At 40.0% G+C, this 21,868-nt stretch overlaps 1 protein-coding gene across 5 annotated transcripts in view; it reads right to left on the reverse strand.

Annotated features, from left to right (window-relative positions):
- Nucleotides 1-21,868, reverse strand: part of TTC28 (tetratricopeptide repeat domain 28) — a 579,079-nt gene that overhangs the window by 406,338 nt on the left and 150,873 nt on the right. For 2 of the 5 annotated variants that reach the window (XM_024977808.2, XM_024977807.2), the window contains exon 1: nt 1-21,868. This exon is cut by the window's right edge and continues 45,364 nt beyond it. The exons of the other annotated variants lie outside the window; for them this stretch is intronic. In XM_024977808.2, coding sequence (XP_024833576.1) covers nt 1-27 — 27 coding nt within the window. In that variant the 5' untranslated portion in view covers nt 28-21,868. 5 annotated transcript variants of the gene reach the window in all.

A 21,868-nucleotide genomic window follows, 5' to 3' on the forward strand; every position in this document is an offset into this window, starting at 1 on the left:
CTTCTTCCGGGGCTGCCATTTCATCATATTTGTACAGCCGATATGTGGAACATCAAGATGCTGGCTGGGGGCTGGGGGCAGATGCAGGGCAGCGGCGACTCCAAGTCATGCTGCCTCCCTCCCACCCCCTAATTCTTTCCCATATTCACCGCGAAGGGAAAGAGCCCAGGAGAGTCCAGTCTTTTCGCCTTCAGTTCAATGAAGTATCCCCAAACCAGGAACACGCTCCCCACGGGGCTAGGAAGTCCCAGCAGCAACCAGCGTACTCCAGCCAGAGCGGAGCATTTTCCCCTCGGGCCAGCGCCCGCAAAAGGAGCTTGCAGCAAGGGGTCTCCAAGCCGGCGCAGAGACCCTCCCTCAGAGAAGAGCCGGAGAACGCAAGCTGCTACAGAAACCCAGTCGGGTTCCTGCCATCCAAACCCCTTTTGACGAATTCTCCTCTTCTTAAAAAAAGATTAGACAAGCAATCAAACCCTCACACGCAGCCTGGAGCAATTCCCAAAATTCTGAGTGTATTTCTCGTTTGTAAAATTTAGCAAAGAAAATTCCAAAGATCTGTAATCAGAGCTTCTTTACGCTGTTTTCTCTTCCTTCTTGGATAACTTGGGGAAAGGATCTACCCTTCCCGAAATGTCTACCTTCCCTTAACACTGTAAATAGGAAAACTTGGTTTGTGTGTTTAGATTTTTTTTTTTTTTTTTAATTCCCAAGAACCTTAGTGGGGAAAGGCTGGAAGGAAATCCTGCAAGAACCCAACTCCACAGCTCAGTCTGCACTAATGACTTCCTTCCCTTCAGTGCGAGCACAGCCTGCCCAGCTCCAGCCACACAGAGCAAATGGTTTCTGGGTCTTAGTGCCACGACATCTGCTACATAGCAAAAAGTAAAGCATACAGTTTCAGAGGCACCTCACAGCTCCCAAGGAATCAGAACCAGAAGAGAACTACAGAAGCAGGAGACCATTTCAAAAGATCTTGATTTGTGAGTTATATCAAGAGGAAAAAAGAAATAGAAAAGGTTTCTAGACCAAAGGGCTATATAATCTAAAAGTGTGACTTAAAGGAAAAAGATTTAAGGTATTTGACAAGATTAAAATTTTAATCAAAAGTAGACTCTGCTTCTCTAAATTTAGCACTGATTTTATTATTGCTATCAAGATTAAGTTTCATGCAGCATCTGTAAAATGATTCCATCCTACTTAAGGAGATACATCTCCAAATACAAAATACAATGTAATTCTATTATTTGTCATCCAACATATCTAGTAATTCTTATCACCATGAGGCTACTTTGATAGATGGGAATTAATGGGTAATGTAAGCTACTAGAATACTAACTGATATACATAATAAAAACAACTGATGTACCATCACTCCATTGTTCCAACCACGTTTAACGTATTACTCTCAAAGCTCTACAATATAATGCATTGGCAGGACTGACTGATGGGAATGATTATAAGCAGATTGGATACTAACAATATCAGATACAAATGTCATTAAAATACCCAAAACAGTTAATTAAAACAAATTATTTTTTGTCTTTTTTTCTAAGCCTGAGTCTGAAATCTGATGGTGAAATCATTATCTTTAAAAAAAAATAATATCAGCAATTACAGCTGAAGGAAGAAGCACTAGTGCTCAAGCCATAATCTGCATCACAGGTACACAGCAGCCTCACTGCTCTGCTCAATAAAACTACTAAGTGCCTATGATGGAAGCACCTATTATTTGCCAGCCCCTGTTCCAGACACTAGAAATATGAGTAAGAGGCTGTCCCTGCTCTTAAAATTACATACTGCAGGCTGGAGTCACAAATAACACCAATACTCTGTATATGTTCTAACATCCAAATCATTCTTCACAGCTTAACGTGGATATCTTACTAACACGGAAGTTCAATAAACTCCAAACCAATTCATTAATCTTCCCCCAAATCAGTTTCTCTTCCCAACTTTCCTGTATTTGTCCATAGCACTGTTATTCTTCTAGGATCACAAACTAAAACTTTAATTAACATCATTCCTATGTCTATCACCAAGTCCTTTCACTTCCATCTTAGACATTGCTTTCAAATTCCTGCTGCTGATATCTGAGGTCAGAGCCTCACAAAACAAACATATATTAAGTCTCAACAGGGTGCAAAACATCATATAGGATAGAAAGGTATAAAACTAAGTCCCTACACTAGAAGAAGTTAAAAGAAGTTAGGACAGAGCTGAAGACCTATAAGAAGACAACCAGACATTTGCCTTGGTCAGTTAAACAAATGAGTTACGTGGTTAACAGCATTCCAAGAGACAGAAGAAGAAACCACTTTCAACAGGGATGGCCAAGGACGATGTGACAAAGGAATCTGAAACAGAAACTCAGAGGAGATACAACTCATTCTAGAGCCAAAAGCCAAGGTCCTTATCACAGGCAGTAATGCTCTTCAGAATCACAGAACTCACCTCCTAAGTAGGAGAGACTCTCTCAGACCCTGCCATACTGGCCACCTCACTGTCCCCTGAATATATCAAGCACCCTCTTCCTGAACCACTCTTCCCCCAAATACCTTCTTGGATCTCACCCTCAGTTCCTTCAGTTCAAATATCATATTAGAAAAGGTGTCTTTCATCATCCCTTCTAAAACAATAGCACTATGACCCACATACTGTTACTGTCTCTCTTCCTTGGGCTGCTACAGTTACTTCATAGGCCTTATGGCATATATTAAGAGTTTATTTATTTAATGTCTTATATCCCCAAGAATGTAAGTTACAATGGAGCAGGAACTTTGTCATAAAATCAACACCCAGTGAACAGTGCCTGATACAACTGTCAATAAATATTTGTTGAATGAAATAACTTAAGAAAAGGACAAATAGTGTGAGCAAAGGAGGCAAGCCTATGTAAGATGTAGTCAAGATACAAAATCTATCAATCTGCCTAAAATTAAGGCTTAAGTATGAGAATGTTAGAGGCAGAATGTTTCTTGTTCAGCTCTGTAATCCTCAGGGGCCAGCATAGTGCCTGGCACAGCAGAGGTGCTCAATATTTATGGGATAAAAGAATGAAGGGAGGGTAGAGATTGAATGATGAATGAATAAAATTTCATTCCATTCCATATAAAGTAAAAGATACTTTGGCAAGGTACGTTGGAACCAAATGGTAGGGAAGAATGTAAGGCAAACAAATCTGGACTTTATCCTGTAGGAGGCAGAGCATTAAACGTATTAACAGTGGTCAAGAGGCACACTGAAGCAATATTTTTAAGCAATCTAACAAAATATTAACCATGACTTTATGAGGCTGCTTTGTATATAAACCTTTAGATTTTTAAATTATGTGCATAGTTAAAATGTTTATAATGATCTTCTGACAGATATCAAAACTGAAATCACAGGAATTAACCGACCTTTTCAATGCCACGGGGCAAGTCAATGGTAATGGAAGGATTAGAATCCAGGGCTTATAAACCAACACCTGAGTAATGGAGGCAGGAACCTACAATTGCTTAGGGGTCAGAATAAAAGTTTCTATTTTTTGCTCTGCCTCTGACTTGCTATACAACAAAAATTTTCAGAAGGGCAAGGCAGGTGACATGAATAAATGAAACAGGTGTAAGATAAGAGGGAACTGTAAGGCTTATAAATCCGGAGAAAGATAAATCATGAAAAAGAAGGAGTTACAACATAACACTAGTCAATTGATGTCATACAGGAATATCAGTCCAACGATGCCAGATGCTCTAAATTTTCATGAGAAGCTAAAATTTTCCTGATTTTAACTGTTTGCTCAAAAGTTTTAAAGCATCCTAACAGGCCAAACAAAACATGCCTGTAGGTCTAAATTCCATCTGCAAGTCATAATTTGTGACTGTGGATTTAACTACTCAAGGTTTCACTTTCCCATATGTAAATTAAGAGACCTTCACAGTCCCTAATCTATGGGGTGGTTTTCTGAGGGCATCTGTAAATCCATATGCATACTACACCTGGTCTGTGGACTGAGGCGCTCAGATGCTGCCCCATGCTCAGATGTTACTGGACTTAGTAAATTAAGACAGTTATTTAAATTGGCAGAGGGGGGCTCTGAGAACAGTGGATTGTAACAGGAAAGGTGACAGAGATATTTATGTTTCGATAGAAAAACATAATCAGTCTAAAACTTCAAGGTGATACAAGGTTTCAGTTGGTTTTCAATTTTTTAGGTATGCCTCCTTTGGGTTACTTATTTGTATGGTATTTCTTCCCCCACTGACTGGTGAGTGTTTTGGCTTTCATTTAGTCGGTGCCACTTGACAGAAGAATCCCATGGACAGAGGAGCCTGGCAGGCTACACAGTCCGTAAGGTTGCACAGAGCCAGACACAACTGAAGCGACTTACCACAACACAGCATTCAACAGAGGACCATTACCTATAAGCCTATAAATATGAATATACTCTTAAATCATATTGCTTTTTGTCTTTGTGCCTTTATTTATTTTGCTTAATCCAAACTGATTTAGTAATTATACCTGAAATATTTATAGAATTACTATCATACCAGCATACCTTCTCCTTTGGAAATTACTTATATAGAGCTACCAAGATAACATAACTCAGTGTAGCTTATTGTTTGAAAGATCCAGTGTCAAACAGTAAGATCACAATTTCTCAGATACGCAGCTACTAAAAGGCATCTGTACAACTCCAGTTTTTAACACAGCACTTTGCAAATCACGTACCTAAAAGTAGATACTGTAAAACAGTCTATTAAAATAGTGTTTTCTTCAATAACTACTTGACTATTCAAATGTGAACAAAAGCAAGAAAGAGGAAATGAATGGCGAAAACACACCTTTTTTCATTGTTGTGAATTTCTTCAAGATTTCCTAAAGAGTGATATGTCTGACACTGATCACAGGGTAAATGCCTGGAAAAGCTAGTCTCATAGTTATTTACATTTATTGTGTTTTAGAATAATACACTCAATGTGAAACAGTATTTGGAAAATACATTAATTTTTTCCAAAGATCTCTAAACTACTTTCAAGTATCTAAAGAGACATTAGGAAAGTAAAGGGACAAAGGCAGAAGTATATTTGAGACCAAAAAATGTGGCCTCATTAGTAATGTGTGTGTGCTCAGTCACTCAGTTGTGTCTGACTCTCGGCAACTCCATGAAGCCTATCGGACTCCACAGAATTTTCCAGGCAAGAATACTGGTGCAGGTTACCATTTCCTACTTGAGGGAATTATCCCAACCCAGAAATTGAACCCACATCTCTTGCATCTCCTGACTGGCAGGCAGATTCTTTACCACTGTACCACCTGGGATGGAGAGGGCAATGGCACCCCACTCCACTACTCTTGCCTGGAAAATCCCAGGGATGGCGGAGCCTGGTGGGCTGCCGTCTCTGGGGTCACACAGAGTCGGACACGACTGAGCGTCTTAGCAGCAGCAGCAGCAGCAGCAGCACCACCACCACCTGGGAAGCCAATCACTAGTAACATTTCACACAACTGGGTGCTTTCAGAATATTAAAGGCCTTGCTTTGCTTTTAAAAAAAAAAAAGACAGAGAGAGAGAGAACCTGTTATAGTAAGAATTCTGCCACACAACCAAGTAGATTTAGAACCATGTTCCCATTCCTTGGAAGTAAACTTCTCTACAACCTTCAGGGAGAATCACCTCTAACCTTAGCCACCTTGCTTCCTTCCACTATGTCAGACAGTGTCAGAGAAGCTGAAGCACAATCCTGTAAATTCAACACATACTGATGTAGGAGATAGATGGGCTCCAGGATAGACATTTACAACTGGCCTACTGTTCGCATTTCATGGGGCACATAGAAGTGGGCTTCAGGCTAGATACAAACTATTAGCATTTTGTGAGACAAGAGATGGTGGGCTCCAGTTGAAGCATTTACAATCAGCCTCCTATTTACTCTCTGAAATAGAAGTAACAACAGAAACAGGATAAATAGCCAGTATTTGTCTCTTGTCAGCACTTTGAGGTAACAGTCATACAATAGTCAAGGTAATAGTCACAGCAAGGACAAAGAGGAGTAAAACCCTGTTTGAGTAAAGGATTAAAGGATCTCTGTTCCCCACTCTCTGGGGACAAGGGAAACACTACACATACACAGAAAGGCTCCCTATGGGTCAAAAGTCAAGGGATAACACCAGTCCATAATGAGTTGTGGTCCTCCCAGAAGCCTTCACTTTGATATCCACCTTGGCTGAGGGATGTGTGCCCATCCAGGGGAGGGTCCCAGCATACATCAGGTGTAGAGAAAGAAACCAGATTAATTGGCCTGAAAGAAGACAAAGACCTGGAAGAGCTGACTTACGTAAACGACTCACCGTATCGTTACTTCGCTCCTCCTCACTGGTGGGAAACCTACACTCTTCCTCTCCCGGTGTGCATCTCCACCTCGCTTCTGTCTTAACTCAGCATTTCTCTATGTGCTCTCTGACCTGTTGTTGTGCTGTGCCTCTAGTAATAAGCTTTGTACCTGCATTTATAGTTTCTGCCTCCATGATAGATGCACTTTTCACTGGGGGTAAAAATCCACAGAAAAATAGTTCCTAGCCTCCAGCCCTTTGCTGGTCTGGTGGCTAGGATTCCTGGTTCTCATCCAGACTATCCAGGTTCAATTCCTGGGCAGGGAACTAAGAGCTCACTTCACGCCACGGCTCATTGCTGCCTCACCAAGATCAGACTGAGTTCTCATTCTATACAAGGGACTCTACCAGGTACTATGAAAAGAGACAAAAATAAATCAGATAATTTTTGCCCTTAAGGACAGAGCAGTGTGGTGGAGGTTGAAGGAGAAGACAAGTACACAACTAATAAAAACAACAATAACAATAGCAGCTAACCCTTACTGATCTTGCCATTCATCTGACTTTAAGAATCCAAGCTCTTAGAGCAAGCTAAGTGCTAGAAGATGAAATAATTAAGGGCATATTCTCTCATTAAGACTCAGTTGAGTTCAGTCGCTCAGTCGTCTCCGACTCTTTGCAACCCCATGAATCGCAGCAAGCCAGGCCTCCTTGTCCATCACCAATTCCCGGAGTTCATCCAAACCCATGTCCGTTCAGTTGGTGATGCCATCCAGCCATCTCAGCCTCTGTCATCCCCTTCTCCCTCTGCCCCCAATCCCTCCCAGCATCAGAGTCTTTTCCAATGAGTCAACTCTTCACATGAGGTGTCCAAAGTACTGGAGTTTCAGCTTCAGCATCAGTCCTTCCAAAGAACATCCCAGGACTGATCTCCTTCAGAATGGACTGGTTGGATCTCCTTGCAGTCCAAGGGACTCTCAAGAGTCTTCTCCAACACCACAGTTCAAAAGCATCAATTCTTCGGTGTTCAGCCTTCTTCACAGTCCAACTCTCACATTCATACATGACCACTGGGAAAACCATAGCCTTGACTAGACGGACCTTTGTTGGCAAAGTAATGTCTCTGCTTTTGTTGGCATAGTAATGTCTATACTATCTAGGTTGGTCATAACTTTCCTTCCAAGGAGTAAGAGTCTTTTCATTTCATGGCTGCAATCACCATCTGCAATGATTCTGGAGCCCAAAAAAATAAAGTCTGACACTGTTTCCACTGTTTCCCCATCTATTTCCCATGAAGTGATGGGACCAGATGCCATGATCTTAGTTTTCTGAATGTTGAGCTTTAAGCCAACTATTTCACTCTCCACTTTCATCAAGAGGCTTTTGAGTTCCTCTTCACTTTCTGCCATAAGGGTGGTGTCATCTGCATATCTGGGGTTATTGATATTTCTCCCGGCAATCTTGATTCCAGCTTCTGCTTCTTCCAGCCCAGCGTTTCTCATGATGTACTCTGCATATAAGTTAAATAAGCAGGGTGACAATATACAGCCTTGATGTACTCCTTTTCCTATTTGGAACCAGTCTGTTGTTTCATGTCTACTTCTAACTGTTGCTTCCTGACCTGCATATAGGTTTCCTCAAGAGGCAGGTCAGGTAGTCTGGTATTCCCATTTCTTTTAGAATTTTCCACAGTTTATTGTGATCCACACAGTCAAAGGCTTTGGCATAGTCAATAAAGCAGAAATAGATGTTTTTCTGGAACTCTCTTGCTTTTTCCATGATCCAGCGGATGTTGGCAATTTGATCTCTGGTTCCTCTGCCTTTTCTAAAACCAGCTTGAACATCAGGAAGTTCACGGTTCACGTATTGCTGAAGCCTGGCTTGGAGAATTTTGAGCATTACTTTAACAGGCAAATTTGGCCTTGGAATACGGAATGAAGTAGGGCAAAGGCTAACGGAGTTTTGCCAAGAGAATGCACTGGTCATAGCAAACACCCTCATTTAAGACTATGAGAGCCCTAAAGAGTAATTAATTCTGACTGTTGTAACTAAGAAAGGGTTTACTGGAGAGGTGGCACAGTGTCCTTTCAGCAAGCAGAGAAAAGGCTGGGGAAGGAATGTGCCAGACTGAAGGAACAGAGTGTAAGCCAAAACATGGAGGCATGAAAACATGGACCACATTAGTAAGTCATCTTATTGATCTGAGACATATAACATGAGGCAAGGCATAGCCTACTTAAGGTTAGAGGGCTGTGAATGCTATTACCTTAACAATAATAACTATCATTTATTGAGTATGTACTAAGCACAGAAGTCTTTTATATGTATATGTTTTTATTTGTTGATTCTTCTTAACACCTTTATGAGGAGGAACTATCATTATGTCCATTTTACAGAAGAGGAAATTAAGACTAATGGGTTAACTCCCAAAGAATTCCCAAAGAATCATGGCTAAAAGAAAGGAAACTAGAGTCAGATTCTCAAGTCTCATTCTTAACTCCTGACTTAGAATACAAGGGTGAGCAGCACAGGTTCTTAATTAAGGCATCAGCAAATCTATCTGAGTTTCATGCCAACTCTGGAAGTATACTGTGAAGGACAGAAAAGCATATGAGAACAAAAAAGACAGGAAAGCCAAAGAAGTTTCTGTTGCAATAGCTCAGTAAGGGATGAAGAGGTCTTGAATCAGGGCAGCAGAAACAGAGAAAGGCCTTTCTTGAGAGACATTTCACAAGCAAAACATGGCCTAGGCTTCCGGGGTGGTTCAGATGGTAAAGAATCTCCCTACAATGCAGGAGACCCATGTTCGATGCCTGGGTTGGGAAGATCGCCTAGAGAAGGGAATGGCTACCCATTCCAGTATTCTTACCTGGAGAATTCCATGGACAGAGGAGCCTGGCAGGCTACAGTCCATGAGGTCACCAAGAGTCACACCAAGCAACTGAGTGGCTCACACACATACAACAACAACAGGAGGTTGTTACGTGAAAGAGACAGAGAAGGAAGGATTTAAAGATGATCCCTAAATTTTTCACCATCTTTTAGAAAAAGAGATACCCCCATTAACTAAGGTATGGATCACAGAAAGAACAGGTAGGTATTAAATTCAGTTTGAGACTTAAAGGTCTAAGGTAGTCATAAGAGATTCACAGGAATGTAAACTAGGCAGGTGGAGGTACTGCCTGGAGCTAAGGATATGTATCTGTATCTATAGCTATAGCTATAAAGAGATTTGTAGTTCATTCACATAATGATGACATGTATAAAGCTTTGGTGAAAAAAGAAAAAATACAATATAATTCACTGCTCAGTTGGGATGGGTGGGACACCTGCCCAGTTTCCTGAGGCAGCATTTTTTATTTGGCTAATTATGCCTGGTTCAAACTCTAGATCTACCAACTAGCTATCTGACCCTGGGTTACTTCATTTTTCTGTACTTCAATTTCCAACTTTGTAAAATAGAGATAATAATACCAAAGTATGGTTGTTGGCAGTTTTAAATTATATATGTAATTATACACACACACACACACACACATATATATATATAATATATCCTGTATGTAATGCTGTATGTTTACTGCTTTTGTTACTGTTGTTGTTTTACTATGCTAACCCTGACTTGATTTTTTTTTCTCTTTATCACACTAAGGATTTTGTATTGATTATATATTAAGGGCCACACCTGTCAGATTCTAATCTTCATATATTTCAGTGGTAAAATCATTTTTCTAATGAGACTTCTGCTTCAGTTCGTGACACAGCAACTGGGACCAGGCGTACTCTCTTAACATAACTAGAAAACTGAATAAAATACAGGAAAAACACTGTTTTTGTACTATTTCAGACAACAATATGCACATAGTCCATGAACCTTGAGAGAAGCAAAACAAAGGAGGTAACCCCTGTGATCACCCTGGATTTCTGCCTGGAGACACTTTCTGGACCACAGAGGAGGAAAGGGATCCCAAGCAGAGCACAATGGTCTTGAGGAGTCAGAGTCTGAGGATGCCAAGGAAGCTGGAACATTCAGGGCAGAGAAATGAAGAAGATGAACCCTAAGGGGGCGATGTGGACATGCTTCTCTAGAAATCAACAGACGGTCTTCTTGAGTTTTGGATGAATACAAAGTTGCCCAAAATAGGGTAAAACTCCATTAGGCTAAGTGAAGGAAAACTGTAAGATGAACAACTGTCAGAACTCTCTAGGGCTGTAAGTCTTTTAAGTTCCAATAGCTAGAGTGGAGGGAATACCTAGAGCATTCAGTAGAGACCTCAGAAGAGTCATTTCTCAATAGAAGAGGTTAATGACACTAGAGTATACTGTAAACCTACCCTGACAAAGTTTAAAAACCAGTCTTGAAAAAAGCACATTTAATCTACAAGTAACTTAACTATTTAGCAGAACAAAGTTCAATACTCTTTGAAAGAAGACAACAAAATCTACCACTCAATGAAAAAGTCCAGCATTCAATTAAAGGACATGGGTACTAACCTGGAAATACTTTATCTCTTTGGTAAATAATGAATCTTCTATCTTAAGAATACCATGACTCCATGACTGTGTTACAATTTTCTCATATAGATCAGATCAATGGACTACAATATTCTGGGCTACAATTTTGTTACCTGTCTCTACCAGGTAGCCATAGCTATAGAGCATGCATAATTGGTGCTATATAATTTATTAACCTGGGAAAAATTTCAGCATATGTTATCTTTACTTAGAATTCACAGGATTTATCTCGAGTCAGTTCAGTGGTCAGATATTTGGGGCAGAACATACAGCTTTGGGTTTCTCAACCTTCTTAAAGGAAACCTGAATGTGCAGGGGCAGTGTTTTATTATGCTAAATTTAACATAATAAAGAAGCTTGAACAGGGGGCTTATTTACTTGTCTGTTTTTATGCAAAAATGGCTATAATTTCTCTGGTTATGGTTAAAAGGAACACAGGGAAAGTAGATCTCGTTTCAATGCTTTGGCAGAATAAAGGCTATGAGAGAAGAAAGTCAGTAAAAGAAAATATGACTCTTGAAGTCCATTTGAAAGCGCTGACTTGTTGCTAGCTCTGTAATTAAGAAGCAACCAAAGAGATCACACTCACAAAATGGACACCTGTGAATGGTAGTTGTTGAACTCCCTGGTATCCGAACTTAGCCTCTGTTTGAGGAATTCCCCATTATCTGAGTCTTGGTGGAATGTAGGAAGTATCTCTCATGACAGTAAGAAAAAGTCAGATAATTTGATATCTACCACCTGATAATTGGGATGAAACATAGTATCTCTGGCAAAGCTCTTTGCCAAAAGTCTGAATGTGAAACAAGTGACTCAAAGAATAGTAAGAGAGAGAATTTATTCTGGCAGGACCCATAGCAGCAGCTAGCTACTGTGATCATCAGTACCAGGGAGCTCATCATGACCTACAACATCCAGCTCCAGGATATAGCAGTTGCTGTGGGCCCATTATGGCTGAAATCCATGTACCTTTGGAATAAAACAGTTATAATTGTTTTCTGTTAAACTTGCAACCAAGGGCTTCCCTGGTAGCTCAGCTGGTAAAGAATCACCTGCAATGCAGGAGACCCCAGTTCGATTTCTGGGTCAGGAAAATCTGCTGGAGAAGGGATAGGCTACCCCCTCCAGTATTCTTGGGCTTCCCTGGTAGCTCAACTGGCAAAGAACCTGCCTGCAATGCAGGAGACCTGGGTTCGACCCCTGGGTTTGGGAAGATCCCCAGGAGAAGGGAATGGCTACCCACTCGAGTATTCTGCCCTGGAGAATTCCATGGACTGTATAGTCCATGGGGTCGCAAAGAGTCGGACATGACTGAACGACTTTCACTTGCAACCAAGAACTGTGGTTGACTCACATAAACAGGTTTGATTTTGTTTATATGAGAACACAAGTTTTTCTTGCACAAACATATAGGAATGAATGGATATGTATGTATGCTAGAGAGCTCCAAGGCAGAGTCTCCTGCCTATAAGTACTCCCTCAGATCTCAGCTAGCCCCAAGTCTCTAAATATCACCTCGTAATTGATGACATCCATATTTATACATCAAATTCCTACCTCTCTGAGCTCCAGACTTATATGAATAGCTGCCTACTCAACATCTTCACTAAGACATCTAACAGAACATCTCAGACATTTCAACAAAACTCTTGGTTTCCCCTCAGTAATCTGGTCATTCTTCATTCTTTATTTTATCTCAGTTAATGGCATCTCTATTCCTCTAGCAGCTCAGGCCAAAAAATTAAAACAGTTACTTTGGATTCCACTCCTATGCTTGCCCTCAACATCTAACCCATTAGCGAGTCCTCAACTTTCTACCTACAAATTCTAACTCACATCCTGCCACTTCGCATCACCTCTACCCCTTCTTCTTTAGCCACAGTAGTCATGGATATCAACTGGATGACTACAAGAGCTTCACTCTGCCTCCTGTGATCCAGTCTCTCTGTGAAAGTGAATGTCACTCAGTCATGTCCAACTCTTTATGACTCCATAGACCATGGTCAGAATACTGGAGTGGGTAGCAGTTCCCTTCTCCAGCGGATCTTCCCAACCCAGGGATCGAACTCGGGTCTCCCGCATTGCAGGCGGATTCTTTACCAGATGAGCCACAAGGGAAGCCCAAGAATACTGGAGTGGGTCACCCATCCATTCTCCAGTGGATCTTCCTGACCCAGGAATCAAACCAGGATCTCCTGCATTGCAGGTGGATTCTTTACCAGCTGAGCTACCAGGAAAGCCAGAATGATTTTTCAATAATATAAATTAGATCATGCAGTTCCCCATTTGAAAACCGCTTAAGGCTTCTCTTTGCACAAATTGCTTCCCTGGTGGCTCAGACGGTAAAGCGTCTGTCTGCAATGCAGGAGACCCAGGTTCAATCCCTGGGTTGGGAAGATCTGCTGGAGAAGTAAATGGCAGCCCACTACAGTATTCTTGCCTAGAAAATCCCATGGACGGCAGAGCCTGGTAGGCTACTGTCCATGGGGTCACAAAGAGTCGGACATGACTGAGTGACTTCACTTTCACTTTGCAAAAAGTATAAAAATAACAAAGCCTCTACCATGTCCTGCAAGGCCCTACATCATCTAGCCTCTACTTTTCACCCTCATCTCTTACCATACTTTTCTTTAACTGTGGCCAGACCTGCCTTCTTATGCTTCCTTCATGACCTCAGTGGTTACAGTTATGTCTGCCTGGAAATCTCTTCCTCCAGACTAGGTATTCCTTCTCAATATTTTGAGTCTCTTTTCAAATATAAATAGCAAGTCCTCAAGGAGTACTCCTGAACAAAATCAACTCCCCACCCCAAATTCACTATATATTCTCTTATTTGTTTTCTTCAAGCCACATCCACATATTATGGTTTGAAAATGCATTATTTACTCATTTGATCACTATGTCACCCAATAGATTCTAAGGTCTAGAGACTGGAATCTGTATTGCTCACCACTCTAAGTCCAGTACTTCAAACAGGTCCCAACATATTAAGTACTCATTAAATATTCATTCAACGAATCACTGAATTTAATGCTAGCCATAAAATAAGATTAAATAGACAGAATTTCCTTTAGCAATAAAATTTTCAGCACAGCATTTACTCATTTACCAAAGGATCTGAGCAAGCTTCAGAAGATGGTGAAGAACAGGGAAGCCTGGCGTGCTGCAGTCCATGGGGTCACAAAGAGTCAGACATGACTAAGCAACTGAACAACCCTTGGAAATACCTTCAGTTCTGAAAGATACAGTCTCCCAAGCAATGCCAGAAGGGGCTTTTCCCCTTAAATCAGTACTACACTCTGGCCTAAGTCTGAAAATGCTTAAGTGAAAAAATATAAGCTTCTGAAATATAATTCTTGTCCAATAATGTTTTTTATTGCAAGAACTTCAGTACTATCACTTTCTATTTTCATTTGTATTAAAGAGAATTTTATGTTACCTAAAAATGGGTGCATAAAACGATCTTTAGATAGTTTAATAAATTAATTAAAAACACTTTGAAAACCTTAGATGAAATACAAATCACTTGTCAAAAGTACAATCTTATTTGTCAAAACATGAAAATGAGAAAAGAGAAGACACAGAAATAACAGGCTCAGAGCTGCCAAACTGACAGGCTGTCTTAAGTGAGATAGTCAAAACATTCATATGCTAATTTTTTAAAGTGCTGTCTATCTGGCCATTGATATAAAAACAAGACAGGGCTTTTTCTTCCTACTTTAAGAATACATGAATGGGCCAGATAGTGGACACCGATTACCAAATTTAAGGAACAGCAGTTAAGATCGTAAAGAATTTTCTGTTTATTCTGAACGCACATATAAGACAAAAACTAACTTGCATGAAAGGTATTTCAGAAGATCTACCTCCCACAGAAACACTCTTATTCTCTAACACAATTACTGGTAGTGTTCTGCACACAGGACACAGTGCAAAAGATGACTGTCCATGTTAGTAGCTGGGATTAGCTATACATTATAAATGGCAAAGGTTGAATAGCAAATAACTACCAAAGTAGGCATAAAGATTAAACCAAAACGTACAAATAATATTTTAAATTATTTTCCTTTTTCATTTAGTATCTTAAAGTCTTTCCATGTTCACATTTCTACTAAGTAGTCCTCTCTCTTACAACACTAATAATTCTAAACAAAAGAGCACCTCCTTGAAATGCTCCATTCACTGGGCTTATGAATCTATCATCCTCAAATCTACCAGCAAATCAAATCAAATCTATCATCAAATCAAAACCCACTTCCTGGGATGCTACACAAATCCAGTCTAGAAATATTACTGAAGTTTTGTTCAAATTTGCTTTGGTAAGAATGCTAATGTTTCCAGACTTAGATTCAGATGTTCTGCTGCTAAAAAAGAAAGTGACACATACTGTATGGTTCCATTTATGCAAAATGTCCAGAACAGGCAAATTCGTAGAGAAAGAAAGTCAACTGGTGAATGGTTGCCAGGGTCGGGTGGGGGAGGGGTGGGATGGGGGGATGGAGAGGGAAGGAGGAGTTGGGGAGCGGTTAGGAGACAGGAAGAATGGCTGCTGATGGGTACAGGATTTCTTTGGAGAGAGATGAAAATGATTTAGAATTGGATAGTGCTTACATAACTTAGTGAATAAAAGAAAAACCACGAAATTCTACTCTTAAAAGGGTAAACTTTATGGTATGTAAAAAGTATCATAATAAAGCCTTATTTTTGAAAAAAGTCATCAGATCAGATCAGATCAGATCAGTCGCTGAGTTGTGTCCAAAACTTTGAGACCCCATAAATCGCAGTACGCCAGGCTTCCCCATCCATCACCAACTCCCGAAGTTCACTCAGACTCACGTCCATCGAGTCAGTGATGCCATCCAGCCATCTCATCCTCTATCATCCCCTTCTCCTCCTGCCCCCAATCCCTCCCAGCAGCAGTCAACTCTTCGCATGAGGTGGCCAAAGTACTGAGCTTCAGCTTTAGCATCAGTCCTTCCAAAGAAATCCCAGGGCTGATCTCCTTCAGAATGGACTGGTTGGATCTCCTTGCAGTCCAAGGGACCCTCAAGAGTCTTCTCCAACACCACAGTTCAAAAGCATCAATTCTTCCGCGCTCAGCCTTCTTCACAGTCCAACTCTCACATCCATACATGACCACTGGAAAAACCATAGCCTTGACTAGACAGACCTTTGTTGGCAAAGTAATGTCTCTGCTTTTCAATATGCTATCTAGGTTGGTCATAACTTTCCTTCCAAGGAGTAAGCGTCTTTTAATTTCATGGCTGCAATCACCATCTGCAGTGATTTTGGAGCCCAAAAAAATAAAGTCTGACACTGTTTCCACTGTTTCCCCATCTATTTCCCGTGAAGTGGTGGGACTGGATGCCATGATCTTCGTTTTCTGAATGTTAAGCTTTAAGCCAACTTTTTCACTCTCCACTTTCACTTTCATCAAGAGGCTTTTGAGTTCCTCTTCACTTTCTGCCATAAGGGTGGTGTCATCTGCATATCCGAGGTTATTGATATTTCTCCCGGCAATCTTGATTCCAGTTTGTGTTGCTTCCAGTCCAGCATTTCTCATGATGTACTCTGCATATAAGTTAAATAAGCAGGGTGACAATATACAGCCTTGATGTACTCTTTTTCCTATTTGGAACCAGTCTGTTGTTTCATGTCCAGTTCTAACTGTTGCTTCCTGACCTGCATACAAATTTCTCAAAAGGCAGATCAGGTGGTCTGGTATTCCCATCTCTTTCAAAATTTTCCACAGTTTATTGTGATCCACACAGTCAAAGGCTTTGGCATAGTCAATAAAGCAGAAATAGATGTTTTTCTGGAACTCTCTTGCTTTTTCCATGATCCAGCGGATGTTGGCAATTTGATCTCTGGTTCCTCTGCCTTTTCTAAAACCAGCTTGAACATCTGGAAGTTCACGGTTCACGTACTGCTGAAGCCTGGCTTGGAGAATTTTGAGCATTACTTTACTAGCGTGTGAGATGAGTGCAATTGTGTGGTAGTTTGAGCATTCTTTGGCATTGCCTTTCTTTGGGATTGGAATGAAAACTGACCTCTTCCAGTCCTGTGGCCACTGCTGAGTTTTCCAAATTTGCTGGCATATTGAGTGCAGCACTTTCACAGCATCATCTTTCAGGATTTGAAATAGCTCAACTGGAATTCCATCACCTCCACTAGCTTTGTTTGTAGTGATGCTTTCTAAGGCCCACTTGACTTCACATTCCAGGATGTCTGGCTCGAGGTCAGTGATCACACCATCGTGATTATCTGGGTTGTGAAGATCTTTTTTGTACAGTTCTTCTGTGTATTCTTGCCATCTCTTCTTAATATCTTCTGCTTCTGTTAGGTCCATACCATTTCTGTTCTTTATCGAGCTCATCTTTGCTTGAAATGTTCCTTTGGTATCTCTGATTTTCTTGAAGAGATCCCTAGTCTTTCCCATTCTGTTGTTTCCCTCTATTTCTTTGCATTAATCGCTGAAGAAGGCTTTCTTATCTCTTCTTGCTATTCTTTGGAACTCTGCATTCAGATGTTTATATCTTTCCTTTTCTCCTTTGCTTTTCGCTTCTTTTCACAGCTATTTGTAAGGCCTCCCCAGACAGCCATTTTGCTTTTTTGCATTTCTTTTCTATGGGAATGGTCTTGATCCCTGTCTCCTGTACAATGTCACGAACCTCATTCCATAGTTCATCAGGCACTCTATCTATCAGATCTAGGCCCTTAAATCTATTTCTCACTTCCACTGTATAATCATAAGGGATTTGATTTAGGTCATACCTGAATGGTCTAGTGGTTTTCCCTACTTTCTTCAATTTAAGTCTGAATTTGGCAATAAGGAGTTCATAGTCTGAGCTACAGTCAGCTCCTGGTCTTGTTTTTGCTGACTGTATAGAGCTTCTCCATCTTTGGCTGTAAAGAATATAATCAGTCTGATTTCGGTGTTGACCATCTGGTGATGTCCATGTATAGAGTCTTCTCTTGTGTTGTTGGAACAGGGTGTTTGTTATGACCAGTGCATTTTCTTGGCAAAACTCTATTAGTCTTTGCCCTGCTTCATTCCGTATTCCAAGGCTAAATTTGCCTGTTACTCCAGGTGTTTCTTGACTTTCTACTTTTGCATTCCAGTCCCCTATAATGAAAAGGACATCTTTTTTGGGTGTTAGTTCTAAAAGGTCTTGTAGGTCTTCGTAGAACCGTTCAACTTCAGCTTCTTCAGCGTTACTGGTTGGGGCCCCATGAACAGTATGAAAAGGCAAAATGATAGGATACTGAAAGAGAAACTCCCCAGGTCAGTAGGTGCCCAATATGCTACTGGAGATCAGTGGAGAAATAACTCCAGAAAGAATGAAGGGATGGAGCTAAAGCAAAAACAATACCCAGCTGTGGATGTGACTGGTGATAGAAGCAAGGTCCGATGCTGTAAAGAGCAATATTGCATAGGAACCTGGAATGTCAGGTCCATGAATCAAGGCAAATTGGAAGTGGTCAAACAAGAGATGGCAAGAGTGAATGTCGACATTCTAGGAATCAGCGAACTGAAATGGACTGGAATGGGTGAATTTAACTCAGATGACCATTATATCTACTACTGCAGGCAGGAATCCCTCAGAAGAAATGGAGTGGCCATCATGGTCAACAAAAGAGTCCAAAATGCAGTACTTGGATGCAATCTCAAAAACGACAGAATGATCTCTGTTCGTTTCCAAGGCAAACCATTCAATATCACAGTAATCCAAGTCTATGCCCCAACCAGTAATGCTGAAGAAGCTGAAGTTGAATGGTTCTAACTCAATGAAACTAAGCCATGCCCGTGGGGCCGCCCAAGACAGGCGGGTCATGGTGGAAAGATTTGACAGAATGTGGTCCACTGGAGAAGGGAATGGCAAACCACTTCAGTATTCTTGCCTTGAGAACCCCGTGAACAGTATGAAAAAAAAAAAAAAAAGTCATCAGTTTTCCCCAATTCACAGAAAATTTCAGTTCAGTTCCTCAGTCATATCAGACTCTTTGCAATCCCATGAACCATAGCACGCCAGGCCTCCCTGTCCATCACCAACTCCCAGAATCCACCCAAAGCCATGTCCATTGAGTCGGTGATGCCATCCAACCATCTCATCCTCTGTCGTCCCCTTCTCCTCCTGCCCCCAATCCCTCCCAGCATCAGGGTCTTTTCAAATGAGTCAACTCTTCGCATGAGGTAGCCAAAGTATTGGAGTTTCAGCTTCAGCATCATCCTTCCAAAGAACACCCAGGACTGATCTCCTTTAGGATGGACTGGTTGGATCTCCTTACTGTCCAAGGGACTCTCAAGAGTCTTCTCTAACACCACAGTTCAAAAGCATCAATTCTTTGGCACTCAGCTTTCTTTATAGTCCAACTCTCACATCCATACATGACCACTGGAAAAACCATAGCCTTGACTGGATGCACCTTTGTTGACAAAGTAATGTCTCTGCTTTTCAATATGCTATCTAGGTTGGTCATAACTTTCCTTCCAAGGAGTAAGCATCTTTTAATTTCATGGCTGCAATCACCATCTGCAGTGATTTTGGAGCCCAAAAAACAAAGTCGGCCACTGTTTCCCCATCTATCTGTCATGAAGTGATGGGACAAGATGCCATGATCTTAGTTTCCTGAATGCTGAGCTTTAAGCCAACTTTTTCACTCTCCTCTTTCACTTTCATCAAGAGGCTTTTGAGTTCCTCTTCACTTTCTGCCATAAGGGTGGTGTCATCTACATATCTGAGGTTATTGATATTTCTCCCGGCAATCACAGAAAATTTACGTTAATATATAATTCTCTTTATTTAAAACTCTTCCTCTCATAAATTTTTAACTCTTTGGCATGAGCTATCATTCTCCTTCTAGCATCAGACAACAAAAATAAAAAATCAGCAGACTGACGTCAGCATGGAAAGTTGAGAGAACAGATCAATAACATTCTCGGTTAAATGAGTTATTTTATTCACAGACATTTGCTGATGATATTAATTTATTGTAACCATTTTCTATAATTATAATCTATAGAGCATCTAAAAGATAAAATATGTCAATATTTCACATTATTCTACTAAGAACACCATGGCTGTATATGGTGTCTTGTTTAGACACATTAGAGCCAATGAAACAGAACAAAGCTAAAAAGGCCAAATAAAGATGAAACTAACCTTTATAACAACATATGCTAGCCTAATATGGTTCATCTATGACTATAAACTCTTAAAAAAAAAGTACACAAACTTTTCTGCCTCCAAAAAATAGGTGGAAAGGTTGTTTCCTATAATTCTCACCAACTTTAGCATCACCAACTCAAAGATAAGATTTTTAAATTCCAATCCTAAAACACAGTGACTATTCTGTGTCAGAATCAGTTCCAACTGAAGAAAAAGAAATAAAAAAAACCTCTGCTTCCTGAAATTAGTCAGATCTTAATGACAAGTAACAGTCACAATTTTCATACCTGCCAAGTGTAATGCTACTTATTTTATTGTACTCTCACTTATTCTATATCTTAGTCAACTTACTTAGACTTTCTATATATAAAATGTTTCTACATATATAACATATAAATGTTATATTTATATATAAATTTATATATAAATGTTTCTACATATAAAATATTTTGCCTTAATTTTATATAAAATCTTAAAGTTTTACCTCAAAAAGCTTAGAGGAAAATTCTAAATAATAATAAAAATGCATTTAAATGGATAAGGGACCTGGGTCTGAGGACTGAGAGACAGAGGAAGGATGAAAGGGTGGGAGGAAGGGAAGAAAGATAATAAATTCATCCAAAAAGCAAAACCTAGGAGATTTTAGCTTGAAGATAGTATGGACTTCATTTAAACTTATATCTAGAAACTACTGAAATGGGTGAGACAATTTGAAAAATTCCAGATGTATCTAAGCCTATTTTTCAATAACTTTCTCAATAATCTCCCCAGAAATAGAAGTTCTAATACAAACCAGGATTTGGTAAAGACAGAAACATCAAAAGATATGTTACTAAATAAGAGGCTTTAATCTTTTTTAAAAGTCAGTTTCTGAAAGGTAATACTGAAATATTCACCCTATTAATAAAAGTGTAGTCTTATTTCATCAGGTCATAAATGCATCATGTATCCCAGTAAAAGATTATTGAACACAACAACCAAAGCCACAAAGATCTCCTATGTGTGTGTGTGTGTGTTTTGACAGAGGGAGGTGCAAATGGTAAGTGGTTTAGCTTCGGAGTTTTTATATTCCTACTCCAAACCTTACTCTTTTTTTCCTAATACAAAATGTAAAGAAAGTAAATGGAACCTGACACGACTGCCTTGCCCTCCAACCTTTCTCTCAAAGTGCCGCCTACTTACCTCTTCCAGGTCAGGTCAAGTCCACTCATACTCCAAGATCAGTTTCTGTTTTTTGCAGAAAAAATATATTAGCAAGCTCATTTCTTGTTACTATTGTTCCATATTAGCAATGTAATCAATTATCTTATGTTTAATCCTCAATCTCCTAAACTGAGTCCTAATCACTTGGTACCTACTCCTTATCCAAGTTTTTTCTTCCCTGTCTCTGAATACTCAGAAATCTCACCCAAAGCCTGGCTCTTGCTCTCATGAACAGCTTGATACCTGACCTATGTATTATCTGACTCTGATCTTCTGTGTCTATCTTCTGTTCTGGATTGTCCTCTGCTCTCAAACAGCCCAGACTTGGTTGTAGCTATTAATTTCAAGGCTGTCCTTTCAGGAAATGTTGCTTGTCCTGTGGAGGAGGAATAGGGAGGTAGAGGAATATGTTCATTGAAAAAAAGGATTAAATACCAACAAATTTTCTGTTACTATGTTTTACCACAATAAAAAAAAAATTGAAAATAAAACAAACACAGAAGTGAACCTCAGACTATATGGGAAAATAATAGCTCTCTGATGAGACCCTAAAAGGAAATACAACTAAAATTATCAGGATAAAATCTGAATAAATGAAAGAAGCCAGGTCAGAGTTTAAATATATTAACATGAAGGTTTTAGAATTAGGATGTTTAAGTCCAGAGATAA

Source organism: Bos taurus, chromosome 17, assembly GCF_002263795.3.
Source record: "Bos taurus isolate L1 Dominette 01449 registration number 42190680 breed Hereford chromosome 17, ARS-UCD2.0, whole genome shotgun sequence".
In the NCBI taxonomy this organism is placed as follows: Eukaryota; Metazoa; Chordata; class Mammalia; order Artiodactyla; family Bovidae; genus Bos; species Bos taurus.